A 17266-nucleotide genomic window follows, 5' to 3' on the forward strand; every position below is an offset into this window, starting at 1 on the left:
CAGCCACATTAAAATGCAGCAAAACCTAGGGGAGAAAATTAGCCAACCATATATATTTGTTTCTGACGGCTCAGATCTGTTCCAACAAAGGACAAGTTCCCTTACCAGAGGGTAAAGTCTAAAACTTTATGGATTTAGTCTTATGTGTTTTGATTTTGAACCTATAATGGTGTTTTAAATTGATATGCTTTCCTTTTTTTTTTTTTCTCCTTGCTTTAGTAGCTGAACCTCTCCTTAGCCACCTCACTATCTCAAATGTGACCTGGGGCAGTATGTCCATCTCGTGGAAAGCTCGAGAGTCTGCCTTTGATAGTTTCCTTGTAGAGGTTAGGGATTCTGACCACCTCCAGGAGGCAGTGGTGCGTTCTGTGCCTGCGGCGTCCCGCAGTTCTGGCATCACCAACCTCAAAGCTTCTTCTAATTACACCGCCCACCTTCACGGGCTGATGGGCTGATGGGCAGGCAGCATGCTCACACCCTGGTGGTCCAGACAACCACAGGTATTTCCCATGAGGGGGTCTTCACTCTCCACTGAACTTCCTTTGAGGAGCATGCCAAAAATTCCCTCGCTCCCTATTGTTTGTCCTCCTAGTTCCTCTAGCTCTCTCTCAAGTTTGATAGAACCACCCAAATCAGAGCTTTAAAGGTTTTTTTTAAAAAATACTCTCACCCCAAATTAAGTAACTCCAACATCAACCTCTTTTTCCTAAATATTCATCCGCATCTGGAGTTGCTCTGTTTGTACAGAGTTAACCTGACTTGCTTTGGTTGAATTTCTAAACCACCCTTTCATCTGGTCTTGAGTAATTGTTTCCAGTTCCTCTCATTATCATGTGCCTGTGGCCTTTCTAATCAAAGTTTGCCCCTGTCGCACTCAAAGAGGTGTGTGCCTGCTGTTTTTGTTCCTTGGTCATAATGCTCGACACTCTTCCTCTCCACGAAGATTTTAAAAGTGGTGCCACTACCATGTAGAGAAAATATCCTAAAACACACCCCAAGAACCACATGGGAGGACCCAGTGGTCTCATCTTGTCCTTGAGACTTTCAGTTGCCTGCATTCCCTATCAAGAGACTGCTCTTTTAAGACATTTACCCTATCACGCATGTTTTGTCATCCACTGAAATCTGTCACAAAGGTTTAGAGTCTTCCTCTCATCCATCCTCTTTTCCAAACCCTGGTGCATGGAGTGAATATCCAGAGCACTAAATTTTTGAGAAAACGTCTGTCTTTCCTGGAAGCAGGCGGTACGTCAAGAAATTGTTTCAAAGGGTTAGAAGTGGTGGGAGAAAAATATTCCCTGCTTGCATGGAACACTAACTACCATTCTCTTTCTGAGTTTTTTCTTGCATCTCACTGTTCAGCTTGGTTGCACCCTTTGGGAGACAGCTGGCAGTCAACCTGGCCTCGAGCAGCCAGGTCTCATCTAGCATGGTGAATGTGTTGGCACTGCCGGTCTCTGTCTGGTAGCATGAGAAGAGCCCTAACACGCATCCTTAATTCAGGACATGGCTTCCACAGCCAACAGTAGGACAAACAGAGTCCCATTTGGAGGATTTTACCTTTTGTGGGGTTGAGGTAATTTGCCACTGCTGTGGCTGAAAATTATACCATCAAACTGACTGCTAAGTGGGAAATCCCATGCCATTATTTAGGACTATACTGCTTCTGAGCCAGATCCTTCTTGTCCAGAGAGATTTTATGGCATCCGGTTATGCTGTGCAATCATCCAGCTAAAGTTTCTCCAAAGGAGTCCTTTTCTTTCTGCAAGTACAGTAGCTGCAGCAAAACAACCCCTGAGTACTCAGGAGGATTAGTCTGCTTCCTCCCAACCCCAAATCCTCATCCTCGTATCTCAGCCCTGCAGGACTCTTGCCTCTCTCTAGAATACAGTCTGGGTTGGACTTACTTTAATGCTCGTGGTTTTTGGTAAATGTGCATTTGGGAAGCCAGATCATATAGTACATCGCCATCGAAGGTGGCAGCATAGGCCCCCCTACTTTAAAAACAAGTTGCTCTCATCACCAATTGTCTAGATTTCAAGGGACAAGAGAAACTTAACCTTCATGGAACCATCCATCTTTCCCAATTACCCGATAGGTGAATTTCCTAATCAGGAAAATGCAAACACCCATCTTCAAGTTTTTCTGTGATGTGTGCATGCACCAGGTATTTTTTTTAATGAAAGTCATTTTCACATTTACAGTATTGGCGGTGGGATGTTGGTTTTCCTAAGGCATATACGTTTGGGTTTCTAAACAGTATCAAGAATTTGTTTTATATGGGTATTAGCCTTTAATTGGTGCAATCCAAATAGATATAAAGAAGACTGAGTAAGGAAATTTCAGAGTAAATTTTCTAAGGTGCTCAGTGGCACAGTCGCTCCTTGAGGTGTTCAAAGAATATTCCTCATATAGGATGTCCACTGATCAATCAGTCTATGTCATGCTGGGATAAGTAAAATTAAATAGGTTTCTTTACCGGAACCAGCATTTCCGAGTCTCTAAAATGCTAGCCGGTTTTGTGAATCTCTAGGGTGAGAGATAGTCGTCCATGTTTACCACACGTGCTCCGATAGGAAGCTGTCTTCTCTTTGAACACCTTACAGAGCTAAGTAAGGCCTCATTACAAACCTGAGAGAATGTACCCTTAATGCCCTTTGCATTAATCCTGCTGCTCCCATGGCTTGTTTACGCTTCTTCATACATGACTAGCACATCGTCATGTCTACACGTAAAAAGACTGTAAATCTATGCAGACAAAGCAATGGAGCCTAATATACTACCTTTCAGCAAATATTTGGAGTGATTGATACTTTCATGTTCTATGGCTACATTCTGGAGAGATCCACACTGCTTCCTCTAATAATGTCTCTCTCTCTGCCTATGTTCCTTCTTCCTCAGAGCCAGAGCCACAGTTGGGCACGCTGATCTTTAGCAATATTACTTCTGACAGCTTCAACGTGTCATGGAACATTCAAGCTGGGCCTCTTGCAAAGATTGTTATCAATGTTAGCGATTCTCATTCGCTGCATGAGCCCCAGCAATTCACAGTCTCAGGAGACGCACAGCGTGCTCACGTCACCGGCTTGGTGGAGAACACTGGCTATGACGTTAGTGTGACAGGGACCACCTGGGCTGGGGACCCCACCAGACCCCTCACTGCTTTTGTCGTGACAGGTACTCTTTCAAAGGTTCTCACTTGTCTGCTTAGAATTCTTGACATGGGAAAAGGGGGGAAAGGTGATAGACATGCTGAAGAGAAATTGAACCCAAAATACAGTCTTCACTCCATATGTAAACTTCTAAGTGAAGAGAGAGCAGATACTACTTACTGCAAAGAGGGATCTTCCACAGCCACTCTTAGGAAATGGACACAACATGGTCAAAAGTTGTATAAAACTTGCACAGATTTCTATGCTCAGTTTTATAGACTGTCCGATTCACAGTTTGGAAATTCTGGCTAAAGACTGAGTTCTAAGTTCATAATGACCTAGAGTAGGAATTTTGTCCATGAATCCTGCTATGTAAGTCCGTCAGTCCCTAAACTACATGCCCCAGAAATATAATAATTGATCTTTTTCTTCTAAAAAGTATTTCTTTAAAATTGACTTTATAACAGATTAGTGAAGACTCAACCTAGAATAGCACATAAGTCCCTTGCTTAATTTAACCTTACCCATTCCTTAAACTTGACTTCTAACTTCTCTTTGAATTATGTGAAGAAATGGTTTTCTATTTCCTTTCCTGAGATCACCCTAAATCAATGGCAAAGGATGCCAATAGTGTCGATTTACCAAATATCCAGTCTGAAAAACAGGAGAACCAACTTTGCCATCTGGTTTTCACATTAAACCAGAACTCTTCTAGGGCCTAAATTGCTGTCAATAAGATATATTTTGGAGGCAGCATAATGTCCTACAAGATGGAGGACAGTGAGACCGGGCCTGAGTGGTTTCTCACCCTCTCCCACATTCTTTTCAGTTACATAACCTTGTCTGGTTCTTAACTGCTCTGAACCCCAATTTCCCTACTAAGAGGAGATGGTACCCATGGCTCCCTCGGGCAGCCTTGACCCAGAAACTAAGTGGATATGATGAAATTTAACTGCCCAGCATCCAGTTGGGTCCTTCCTGCTTTCCCCCAACACCATGAGGAAAGTGGTGTGCTTAAAAATTATCAGTAAGCCTAATAGAATCAACAGAACTATGCAACCGTGACTTTCCTATTATTTTTAAGAGAATCTTGGACATGTTTTAATGTGAGGTCAAAAAGTGGTTGTATTTTCTGTCTCGTTATCTAATGTAAATTCAATCATTCACACAGTCTTCAAACACAGACCGTGGCAATTCCTTGGTGTGGCATGGGGTAGCCATGACCTGAGACTCTCGCTGCCAGGGAGGACAGGAATGGCCAGCCACAGAGCCCATCAGGCCCCAACTTGTAGCCACTGGCAGAGCCTCCCACAGAACAGAGAAGAAAAGGAGGTCAGGAGAGCTGGGTTTGGGAAGCCTGGATCCAGTTACAGCATTGTCTCAGCTAATCCTTGATTCAAAGGGAAAAGACTGCATTTTAAAAGAAGCATATTTTAAAAAGAATGGGGGGGAGGAACAGGAGGGACTACAAATAACAGACCCTTGATGGACTAATTAGTCCCAACGCCCTCCTTTTCATCAGAACGCGCTGCTTTGATGGCGTGGAGGTGCAATGAAGCCAGCTCTCCAAGCGAGGCGCCGCTTATCTAAACAAAGCTCAGCGACAGAATCTGAGACTCTTGTCTTCCAGACAAGGAAGCCTGTTTGCACAGTACATGTGATTTCATCTTTGCCTTTGATAGAGTTGTGATTCTGGGGAGATCTTTACATGATAAGAAAAAAGTCTCAAAATAAACACCAAGTGTTTCAACATAAGTACAGAAAGTCCAAGCCACAGTAAAATTTAAATCTCTGCGTAGAGGATGAGGACATCCATTTACTTGTTCATTCAGTCACCAAACACTTCTTTTTAAAACATTTTTCTTTACATCCTGTGGATTAGACTGTGGGCATTAGTGTATGGTCATTTATCTCTTTGAAAGTTTCCATTTAGCCGCGATGAAAACAGAAGGCTCTAAATTAGATGCAGCTAAAGCAGTCTTGGCCATAGAATTCCAATCCCCCTGCCTCCTCCGATAAAAAATACATTCACCATTACTGTTTTGTTTTGCAAGAGGGGATGCTTTGGACTTTTGCTAATCCTGCTTATGCCTCAGGACTTGCCAGCACTGATGGAGTTTACTAATTAGATGCTAGCTAAGGGTGTGGAAAGAACATTGAACTTGGAGTCTGATGACCTGAGTTGGATCTCAGCCTAGCCACCTAGTAGATACATGATCTTGGACAAGTCATTGACCTCTGTGTTTCCTTAGATATGATGGGGAAGGGAAGTATTGACAGAAGCTCAGTTCTTATAAGCTCACGCCTCTTGAGAATGCCAAGGTGTGAAAAGAGCCCTTGGTGCCTAACAAGTAAGAGTGCTTGAGATATAGATGTTGGTGAATGAATGAACAAATGCTGATGGCAGAACTTACAGAAGCTCCAGACATGTCCTTATCCCCTAATTTTATCCAGAAAAAACAAATATCAAAAGAATTAACAAGTCTTAGTATTCTTTACTGGCCATAACCACAATTTGTTAATTTTGACACATGAAAAATCTTCCTCCCTTTATCTCAACTTAAGAACATGTGTCACTCATTGGCCGAATTGACTTGACTCCAAATGTGAGCTAGAAGTGGAGTAGAAACATATGAAGTATAGCAAAAAGGAAATATATTTGAAGGGGGGGTAAGCTTATTTGCTTTAAGGCCAGAAGACAGTGGAAAGTAGAGAAAGGGCCCAAACTCAACATGAAATATCTGATTTTATAAGAAGTTCGCGGCCACTGGAGTCAGACACTGCTAAAAAAAACCTTGCCCTATCACACACTAGCTTTGTGACTTTGGCCAAATTAATTAATCTCTTTGAAGCTCAGTTTTCTTACCTGTATAATGTGAATAGTATCTATCTCATAGGTTTATCATGAAATTTACACAAGACACCATCATCTGGCACCTAATAAACTCCTCCTAATCTGCAAGCACACCACACATTTAATGGGCGACCGGGTATCTGTCAGTGTTTGCGGAGACTTACGCTATCCCAGCAGAGTCAGCGCTGCTAACCTGCGTTGTTTTCACTCCTCCCTTCTTTCAGAGGCTCTGCCCCTTCTGGAAAACCTAACCATTTCCGACATTAATCCCTACGGGTTCACAGTTTCCTGGATGGCATCGGAGCATGCCTTTGACAGCTTCCTAGTCACGGTGGTGGACTCAGGGAGGCTGCTGGATCCCCAGGAATTCACACTTTCAGGAACCCAGAGGAAGCTGGAGCTCAGAGGCCTCATAACCGGCATTGGCTATGAGGTTATGGTCTCTGGCTCTACCCAAGGGCACCAAACGAAGCCCTTGAGGGCTGAGATTGTTACAGGTATTTTCATTCAAGTGAGCCGTTTTCTTCTCTTTCTGGTTTCCTACCATGTAATCCATTGACCATATCACCATGGTTTTAACATCCTTGTCCATCCTTGGCCTGTTCTTTTATGCTCCCCCCACCACGTTCTCCCTTGTCTTCCTTCTCTAATGAGCACTCCCCTTCTCCCACCCCAGAAACGAGAAGGTCGAAATGTTGCCACTTGGTGTTCTAAATCTGTTAGACCACGTCTTATCCATAGCTCTTGTGTGTTTACTCCACATCACCTTCCCCTGTGTTCATCCTGGCTGGTCCCCAGCTGCATTTCAGCCTTCTCAGAAGAAATATACCAATGAGTATGTTTCAGAAACTTACAACATTTACCATCTCCAAGTTTCAACTGTAATCTTGACAAACTTACCAGGTGGGCTCATCATTGCAAAACCGATTATCAACTTACTATGTCGGTAATCACTAACATCACGGATATTCTTCAACATAGACTAAATCCATAATTTTCTCAAGACTAGTAATTCCTAGAGAAATAGAGCATTAACAACCTGAACCTTCAAAAAATCTGTGTTTCCCAAAGTCTTTCTAGAGACCGTTACTTCTGTGGAATATTCAAAGGTCCTACATGGTGAAGAAGTTCCATGTTCAAATAAGTTTTGGAAACACTGACTGAAACATAGTTTAAAAGGATCCTTGACCACAAGACTTTAAAGTACATCCTTATACGCATGTGTCTCTGCAGGAGAGACTTACCCAGGCAGTATTTCCCAAACTTACTGGACAGTGGATACCTTTTAAGGAAGAAGATCAAACAGAAATAGTTTGCTGTGAGTACACTTTGGGAAACACAGCTGTAAATTTATGTTGACGTTGAGTTTTGTCTACTTCAGGCAATTCAATACCTTGAGTCCAAAGTATTCAGCACAAGAGTTTCTAAGCATCAGTCCTACGATCTTAACACTTACCTAATGGTTAAAAAAAGCAAGCAAGTCAAAAGAGCAGGAGCCTTCTTTAGTAAAACAGCTCCAAGAAAAAAAGCAAGAAGATCATAACATTTATATCATTTGAAAAGCCATTTTGCTCATGATCAAGGGAAATATAATCAGCAGTATCATCATGGGCAGCTCTACAGATCGTTAATGCTAGTTTATTTGTTTTTTCAAAAAGAAAAGAAAAAGATCTCATGGCGGATGGGCACTCAGCCACTGGAAGACAGAGAGCAAATGTAAACAAGTTACTGGCTTTGAACTTGTTTAATAATGCAGGGGAGGGCCAACGTTGAGTCCAGATGTGGATTTATAGAATTGCTTTTAGACAAAACTCACATATGCACTTGGTTTGTATTAAATGTGTCAACACCATCTTTCCCTTCTCCTAGGCCTGCTAGACTTTTTCACGTTGAATAATTTTACTTTCGGTGTCTCAGGATGGGGCCATCACTGCATATTGATATCCCATTGGAGAGAAGCTTGCACATGCTGATAATTGATGTTGTCTTTCCTCCTTCCACTATTTTCTCCCCTTCTAGAAGCTGAACCAGAGGTTGACAACCTTCTGGTCTCAGATGCCACCCCAGACGGTTTCCGTCTGTCCTGGACCGCCGACGAAGGGGTCTTCAACAGTTTTGTTCTCAAAATCAGAGATGCCAAAAAGCTGTCTGAGCCCCTGGAAATAACCCTCCCTGCCCCCGAACGTACCAGGGACATAACAGGTCTCAGAGAGGCCACCAAATACGAAATTGAACTCTATGGAATAAGCAGCGGAAGGCGCTCCCAGCCAGTCAGTGCTCTAGCAACAACAGGTACCGTACAGAAACAGGAGAGAACAGAGAAAAGTCACTACTTGGGGTCTTCTTCTCACAGGGCTAAGGAACTTACAGGAGCTCTGGACGCAAGCTTCAGATCCTGGCGGTCTCAACTGTAGACGGGGAGACTGGACAATTTGTCTGAGCCTCTACACAAAAAAAGTATTATGTCATTTATTTACTAGTGTTGTGAGGATTAAATGAGATAATTCATGGAAGGCCCAGAGCAGGACTGGCCCATAGTGAGGGCTCAGCAAGTGAGATATATTTATGTATTCATTATTGTCATTCATACATCATCATCATCATTACAATTATCACATTTTTTTCATTCCAAAGATTTTTCCTTCTACCCCTTATCTCATCATTTTTTATCCAGAGATACACTTCCTTGTTCTTTGGTCAAATGTTTAAATTATATTATGTGTAGGGGTAATGGGGAAGTAGTACCTCCAGCTATAAAAATTAATATTTATAAAATGCTATGTGTGAAAAATCAGTACCATGATCAGGAAAGAAAAAGAGGAAGCTGGCATGGTTAAGGCCTGCTGCTCCTGACACGCACTAATTTTATTCAATATTTATAGTGACTCTAAAGGACACTAGACGATGAAATGAAAACCCTATTCCATATGAATTCTTTCACGGAAAATAAAGGAAGATGGTTAATAACACAGCTAATAGTAATAATAAGACAAAAGCTAAGAGGACTCTTTAGAAGGAAAAGACCTACAACAGGTGGGGTGAATTTCTTCACAAAATTGAGAGAAATAGACAAACATAGCCTTAGCTAGAGATGGCTGCTTCAAAGAGGAACCAGAGGACAGAATCATCAAATCACAGAAAGAGGTAAAGGGACCAGAGAGATGATGCAGCACAGCCTCTTCTGTTTGTGCGTAAAGAACCCGAGGCCCAGAAAGGTCAAGTGATTTTGCCCAAGGTCACACAGCCAGATTTGGGGTAGAGCCCAAACACCAGCTTATTTTAATACTGTTAAATGTAAGCCTGTTGGATGACAGATAACCAAGGACTATACTGGGGTGGGCAAAAGTAGGTTCACAGTTACAAGTACGTGCAACACAGTTTATTCTTGTATTATTATTTATTTATTATTGTATTATTTGCTGTACGAACAACTGTAAATGAACTTTTGCCCACCCTTGTACATACTTTCCATCTGGGGCAAGTATAGAACATAACACTAGCCAAAACTTCTTCATCCAGAGATGGATATTTTACTATGTCCAGTTTCAGGACCTAATGAGCTCCAAAAAGCCACCTGTAGAAATCGTAATCAGTATTTGTAGATGTGGAGGAAATGCTGAGAGCCAGGCGGTGATTCGGCGAGGGGGAAAACCCTGTTCCTTATTAACAGGGACACCCTCTCCCGGCTGCAGCTCCTGGTCTCCTCCCACTGTGGCTGCCCATGAAACAACTACAGATCAGAGGCAGAGCCCGATTCTGACCGTGGTTTATAAACACTGGTTTTCAAAGTTTACTTCTAATTACTGATTTCGTTTTGTTGGACTTTTTTTCTAGAGGCTCGGCACTTTCAAAGCCAAAAGGAGAATGAATAATCATGGGTGGTTTTTATTTTTTAATTTTTTAACTTTTTTAAGAACAAAAGATAGACCCTGCTTTTTTAGAAGGCCCTCTCTTTGATTTCTGTCTCTGGGGCCTTGTAGTTCACACAGAGGCTGTGTGTGTCGTGTGTCTGCACGCCTGTGCTCTGGTACTTAGAGGGAACAGGAGAGGTAACTGGCGTCAACTTTATAAAGTTTCCCTCTTTGTTTTTTCATCCTTTCTCCGCCCTTTCTTCTCTTGCACCATTGTAAACCTTCTCTGTGATGCCCCGTGCCCATTTTTCCTTATGAAGCTGCTGCAGGTCTTCCTCTTACCCCTCTGAGCGCCTGACGGCCAGCCCCTCGTGCCCTGGTGGCAGAGGGGGAGGCTAGAGGCCGTGTAGCCTAGTGGTTAGCCTGCAGTCTCTGGGTGGATTCCCTGAAGTCTGATCTGGGCTCTATGTCTTACCAGCTGAGTGGCTTTGGGCCAGTCTCCTTTTCTCTCTGAGCCTCAGCCCCCTCACCCGGCAGACAGAATTTACCTCAAAGGTCAGCCATCAGGTTTACACGAAAGCAGATCACGAATGCAGAGTATTTAGCAGAGTTCCCTTGCCACTGTAACAAAATTAGCTATTAACACATTATTATTATTATTTAATAAAATATAACGTACTCTAATGTAACAACATGATATTGGGTAATTTAGTATATATTTTATTTTTAATGGGCCACTTGGTTCAAAATTAAAAAATTACAAAAGGGTTAGAGTGAAGTTTCTATTCTATGTCCCTTCCCCCCAGCTGCTCTATCTAGAGGAAGCCAATATTACCACTTCCTTCTGTATCATTCCAGAAATATGCTATACAAACAGACAAAATTAGTCATAACTCTGCATTCTCTTCTTCTACCCTTTTTTGCCACAGTGGTTAACATACCCTCTATGGTACATGTTGTTGTTGTGTGTGTGTCTGTGTGTGTGTTCCTTGCTTATTAATAGATCTCAGAGATGACTACATACACATTAATTTGACCATTTCCCTACTGATGGACACTTAGTTTGTGACTTTTTTTCCTCCTTCTATCCATCATTCCCTGCATTTCCAATGGGACCTCTTCCCTTCTGTAGTTTAAGCCACTTTTTCATAATAGCCTTGGCCCCATGTGGGACATCTGGAGCCGCCAGGAGCTGCTTTGGCCTCTGGGGAGTTCAATGACTACATGTCTCTGAGGACCCCCCAGAGGGGCCCCAGAATAGACCAAAAATAGTTCAAAATCCATCAACAGAGTAAGATGATTTTGTCATTCTTTTCTGAAGGTTCCTTAACCTGTCCCACTGGGAGTCCAAGACATGCACCCCTGCGTCCAATGGGGGTAATCAGTGCCCCTCTCCCTAACTCCCAGAACATGCTCCCTCCCACCCCATCTCCCTTTCCAGCCAAACAGCCTTTTACCCCCCCTGCTCAGTCCCAGTTCAGATGCATTTGAAACCGCACACCACAGTGTCGCAATGTCATTGTGTCTGGCGGCCTCGGTCAGCGAGTCTGCAGAGACGCTTGGCTGTCCTCCTGTCCATGAGAAGCAGGCTCTTCATGCCGAAGGAGACACGCTACAATGACAAATAGCCTTCCACACTTAGCTAGGTCTGCAGTCCAAAACTATCACACATGGACCCTGAAATTCCAAAGCTCCTTCACACTCAGGAGTGCATGATGGATGAGGCTGCTGATGTGTATGGTTGCTAAGATAGTGCTGATAATATTGCCATTTTTCAGATGGAAAAACTGGGGTTTAAAGAATTCAGCTGTGGCCTCCAGGCACACCTTCTCAAATGGGCCAGGACCTACATCAATGAAGTTTGCAGGAGAGCCTGAGTTTACACACCTGCCTGGGTTTTTTTCCTTCAGCTGGCCTCATCTAGACCTTTCCTGGGGGCCACTTCAAAATCCAAGGTGGCCCGTGGCAGAAAGAGTCACATGGGAAATAAAAGAAAGAGAGGGCAAATCATGTTTACTGAATTCTTACTGCATGCCAGATTCTGCGCTGGGGCTTTATACCCATTATATCTGCGAATCCTCAGAACATTCCTCCCTGAAAGTGGGCACCATTTATCACTGGACAGCCGGAGCAGTTGAGGCTCGCAGCAGTGAAGGGACCTGCCCCAGGTTGCCCAGGCTCTCTGTGGTATTTGGACTATCAAGATCTTGCAGGCCCCAGAGCCCTTGTGGTTTCCAAAGCTCTCCCAGCAGAGGGCAAAACCCCAGGCACCACAGAGTCTGGGGGTGGCTACCAGGTTGCAAGAGAAAGCTGTAGGAGGAGAGAAAAAGAGAGAAAGGAAGAGAAAAAAAAAACACCCTCTTCAGAGTGGTCTGTGGGTTTCAGAACTTAATGATCCACGTGGGTTGGAGAGGGGAAAAGATGAAGTGAGGTCCCTGGAGACCTGAAAATTGTTTCCTGAATTCTCTGGTTAAGCATGGTCAGCTAAAGAGGTCAGAAAGCTACGCCAAAACATACAGGGAGAAAGCCAAAGGACACTGGGTTTGCAGGGGGAGATGTTTATGCAGCAGGAATGGGCCCCTGGGCGTGGCTTTCTCCGCAGGTAGAACTCATGTCCTTGCTGTGTTTGCTTTGGTGATGGGCCCAGGGTTACTCTCCTGGCTCTGGACCTCCATCCAGTTCTGGGAATGGGTTTGCCGAGGTCAGTTTCCATGTGAACATTATTTTCAGGATCCTGGGGTTGTCCTCAGTTCTAGTGCCCAGTCCTGGGACCCAGAAAGGTCACACCACAAGAATGTTCATTGGAAAACCAACCAAGCCTCAGTTTACTCCTCCATCAAACAGCTAATCATACCTCCTTCTCGGGGTTTTCTAAATGAGAGTTAATCCTTATTGCTAAGGATTAAATTGCTAAGAACTATGCCATTTGTCAGGTCTTGGTATCATTTAATAAAAGGAACTAGAAAGCCAAGATTTCGGAAAACAAATGTTAAAAATCCCGAATCAAAGGAGGTTGTATTTCAAGCTGGGAATCCACTTACCCACACTTCCTTTGATGTCAGCCGAGGTGCGAACATTCTTCTTGAATAAAACCAAATGGCAGCTCTACAGCCCAGGGCCCTGAACCTGAATGAAAAACTGGCTGTTTCCATCAAGGCAACTTGACCTCGGATCGCCACATTCTCCATCCGAAAGGCTTGGCCCAGAGACAGACTAGGGGCTGAATTTTCCTGGATAAGGAATCCAGAAAGAATCTTTGATGAGCAACATAGTTACCTAACAGTTTCTGGGTTTCTTCTGTGTTTTCTGCTCGACAGCCATGGGCTCCCCAAAGGAAGTCATCTTCTCAGACATCACTGAAAACTCGGCTACTGTCAGCTGGATGGCACCCACTGCCCAGGTGGAGAGCTTCCGGGTCACCTATGTGCCCATTGCTGGAGGTAGGAGACTCAGCGAGGCCACAGGAAGGAGGGGCCCGGGGGTCTGTGTAGAATAGTCAAGAGACCCTGATCATTCCTGTCCTCCCAACCATCTTGATGTTGGAGACCATCTGGATGGACTTCATTGTAAAGTGCCATGAAGTCCTAGGAAGAAACTACCATGGGAGGGTCACTGTATGAAGGTCTTTTCCAGCCCTAAAATTCTAAACATCTGTGAGAGAGAGATGCCCAACATTGTGTTCACACAATGACAAAAGACACGGAATACATTGGCCTTTCTCTTTGAGCATGCTCATCTGAAAAGCTGGTCTTGACCTGGGTATATGTGAGGCTTTTGCCCTTGGGCCCCCAAAATCTGTCTGTCTCATTACAGGATGGGAAGTTGTGACTTAGTAGAATTGGGAGTTCTAGTTCAGAGCACATGGGCTGTAATAAAAATGACCATGGAGGAAGCACAGTCAATCTGTCTAAAAACATTCTGGCAGGTAGTGAGCTCCCTGTTAGGGGAAGTGTGTACAGAGAGAAGGCTTGACCACCTCTTCAGAGGAATGCTGTAGCCTCTCTATGAGGAGTTTGACCAGCTGATGTCCAAGCTCCTCACTAGTCCTCCAATTCTAAGAAATATAAATTTTGGACTTTTTAATAACTGTAAGAGTACAGACTTGATTATGACCATCTCCTCTTCTTAGAGAGTAGAATCCCTGCTGATAAGGGAGCCTATATATGCCCAACCTAAAACAATGGGTTAAGTATGTACATGTACATCACATGGTGAGCTTCCCATATTCTTTGTGAGAAAAATAAATAAAATTTGCACAACATGACAGCTCTCTACCAAACAGAAATTTGCCATATTTAACACATTGTGACTTCATGTTTTTTCCTCTCCTGGCTTGGATTTTGGCATCTGCCTGGATGGAAAATTACATTATACAAAAAGTAAGGCCTCTTCTCTTGTGCCAGAGGGCAGGAGCAAATGAGAAGTCAAGAAAATGGCACTGGGTATGGTGTCATCTCCAAATCGATATACCCATTCTTGGGGCAACAGTGAGTGCGTTTCGGTGAGGCTCCCCAGCACCAACATTGCTTTACTGTGTTCCAGGTACACCTCAAGTGGTCACTGTGGATGGAACCAAGACTCGGGCCAGGCTGGTGAAACTCTTACCTGGATCCGAGTACCTCGTCAGCATCATCGCCGCAAAGGGCTTCGAGGAAAGCGAGCCTGTCTCTGGAACCTTCACCACAGGTGTTGTAGTCGCCTTTAGCACTATCACTCGTGACTCAGCAGCTGGGAAAATGTTTCCATTTAGGAAATCTTAGTGCAAAGTGGACTGGATTTAAAGCATCACATGCCTCATTTCGGGCCCATCCCCCTCCTCCTATGGGCTGGGGAACCTTAATTTTATCCTTAAACTCTCTGGACCTCTGTTTCCTAGGGCCATATGGAAGACAAAGGCCAAGTTGGGGAGTCACACTGAGCTGGGTCGAAATCCTGGATTGACCATCTCTAGATACATGAGCAGTCAATTCACTTCTTTAGGCTCTAGCTTCCTTCTCCATGAAATGGGTACAATGCTGCTTCCTCTGCTGTAGGAGTCACATGAAACAATATAGGTTAAGCATCTGTATATAAGATGACTGTGTACAATCAGCCTCCACCCCCTTCCCCACCTGGTGCCAGCAAATCACAAGGGTCCTTTCAAGCAGGTGCTTCACACAGACGTGTTATGGTGACAGCTACAAAGTTACCGCTCTCAACTGAGCAGCCACTGTATTCCAAGCACTGTTACTAATCCCTTCGCATTTAAACCATTAAAATGGCTATTGTCACTCCCATTTTACAGAGGAAACAACTGAGACCCAGAGCCCTATAACTAGTAAATGCTGGAAACCAATTTCAGCTGAGGTCAGTCTAACTCTGTGTTCTTCTCAAATAAAGGATTGTTTTCCTGTTATAACCTGATTTGGACAGCCCACAGTGAGGAGGGGGAAATAATGAATTGCATTGAAGAAGAATGAATTGGGAAATTTCTCTTCAGGCAGCCATGTCTCTAAACAATTTATCCTTTGATATATGAGCAATTATCCAGTATATTCCATTCAAGGATGCAAAGAATGGGCCTTGTAGAAATTTTAAAAATATCCTAATAGCCTCAAAGAGTTTATAACATGCAATTAAAACATCCCATCTGAACTCAGAGTCCCGTCCATCCTGTCACACAGGCCCTTATTGCCCCCATAGAAATTGTCCATGGATTCTCCATGGCAGCAGACAGCAAAAGCTGGATGCCTTTCTTCCCAAGGCACCACTGTCCTTGCCAGTTAAAGGAGACTCTGTGCAGGCATGATGAAGCAGGAAGGGACTTAGAGCGGATGATGTGGGCCCCCCAAACGACTTGGCCACTCCTGACTGGCAGGCTAGCCTTTGCCTCTCTTGGGACTCAGGCATGTCATCTGCAAAGTGAGCTCATGACAGCTGCCCTCAACCCTCCTGGGGCTGTTGTCCCGAAATAATTGAGGAGTAAATGGGGATGCAAGAGGAAAATAGTCGCATGTAGCTTGGTTTCTAAAATAGCGGTGTTGGGGAGCAGCAATGGTCAGTCAAACAGGCCAGTGCCCTGTGAACATCCACCCTTTCCCAGAACAAGTCATTGGGAAATCATATCAATGACTCCAAGTAACTTAAGTGGCCCATTAGTAACACCACCATCACTGAGCACTGTCCCTAGCACACACACACAGTGCCAGGTTCATCCTTAAAAGTCTCCCTTTGACAGCTGAAGGAAGTGAGGTTTGCAGAGGGACAGGCCACACAGACCCCAGACAGAGAAGCCAAGGCGGAGCCCAGCCCCCGGCCCCCAGAGCCCAGGTCCATGTCCTCTACAAGCCACCTAACCAGAGCTCTCACTCAAACCCCTGAAAAGCCTCAGGCAGCCTTCATTCCACAAGTTTCCTGTGTTTTTTTTTAAGTTCTCTCCCTTTGGGAAGTGACAGGAACTATAACGATAACCCTTGTCACGTGTTAGACCTTTCCATTTTATACAGCATCTTCCCACCTATGACATCATGTGACAATCAGAATAATACTGGGGATGCCACCAGACAGAATGAGTGTCCCCGTTTCACAGACAGGGAAATAGAGACCCAAGGCAACCTGGCCAGCAAGGGAAGAAGTCCTGACTCAAATCCCACTCATCCTGGCTCCCAGGTCAGGACTCTAAACCCTCCGTGTGGCTGACACTGTGTCCCCAAGCAGGAGTCCAGGAGCAGGGTGGGCAGCAGAGGGCTGAGAGAGCTGTGGTCTGAGGTCCTACCCCACGATTGCCTATCTCTCTGACACATCACCATCTTTCTCTGCAGCTCTGGACAGCCCCTCTGGCCTGGTGACAGCCAACATCACCGACTCAGAAGCCTTGGCCATGTGGCAGCCAGCCATCGCCCCCGTGGACAGTTACGTCATCTCCTACACAGGGGAGAAAGGTGAGGTTGTGTCCGAGATGCTCCCCGCTGTGAGGAGTCTGTTCTACTGAAACCCACCCCATTCTCCCTTCTCCAGACACCTTTGGTAAAGGATGACAGAAATGTGTGGGGAGGCTGGAAGGCCAGCAGTATCCCTGTGGCTCTCCATTGCCACCTCAGAGCAAGGGCTGGGGTGGGGGCGAGTGAGTGTGGTGTGGTGGGGCCTGGTCAGGGGGTGGCAAGGAGGCCCTGCCCATGTGTCTCTGGCCATTGTCAAAGAAAAGACCTTCCATGCTGTGGTTTTGTCAAGAAAGTCCAGTTGTCCATTTAAAGAAAAACTAAAGGGAACCTCCCCGGCCTGTTCCTCCTCTCCTGTGAGGGTCTCCACCTGCCAGCATGAGCCACACTCTCTTCCTCTCTAGGAAGCAGCTCTCATCTCTTACAAAGGAGTTCAGAAGCTTAGTCTTAAATAGGCTGCTTCAGGTGACACTGGGAGCCTGGGCTTCCCAG

At 44.7% G+C, this 17266-nt stretch overlaps 1 protein-coding gene across 7 annotated transcripts in view; it reads left to right on the plus strand.

Annotated features, from left to right (window-relative positions):
* Nucleotides 1–17266, plus strand: part of TNC (tenascin C) — a 93485-nt gene that overhangs the window by 62602 nt on the left and 13617 nt on the right. For 5 of the 7 annotated variants that reach the window (XM_053921293.1, XM_053921301.1, XM_053921296.1 and 2 more), the window contains 4 exons: nucleotides 8026–8298; nucleotides 13175–13297; nucleotides 14400–14543; nucleotides 16658–16777. In XM_053921293.1, coding sequence (XP_053777268.1) covers nucleotides 8026–8298; nucleotides 13175–13297; nucleotides 14400–14543; nucleotides 16658–16777 — 660 coding nt within the window. Of the gene's footprint in view, nucleotides 1–6230; nucleotides 6504–8025; nucleotides 8299–13174; nucleotides 13298–14399; nucleotides 14544–16657; nucleotides 16778–17266 lie in introns of all 7 variants that reach the window. The other 2 variants (XM_053921310.1, XM_053921305.2) reach the window with 2 other exon arrangements.

Source organism: Desmodus rotundus, chromosome 1 (genome assembly GCF_022682495.2).
Source record: "Desmodus rotundus isolate HL8 chromosome 1, HLdesRot8A.1, whole genome shotgun sequence".
Taxonomy (NCBI): Eukaryota; Metazoa; Chordata; class Mammalia; order Chiroptera; family Phyllostomidae; genus Desmodus; species Desmodus rotundus.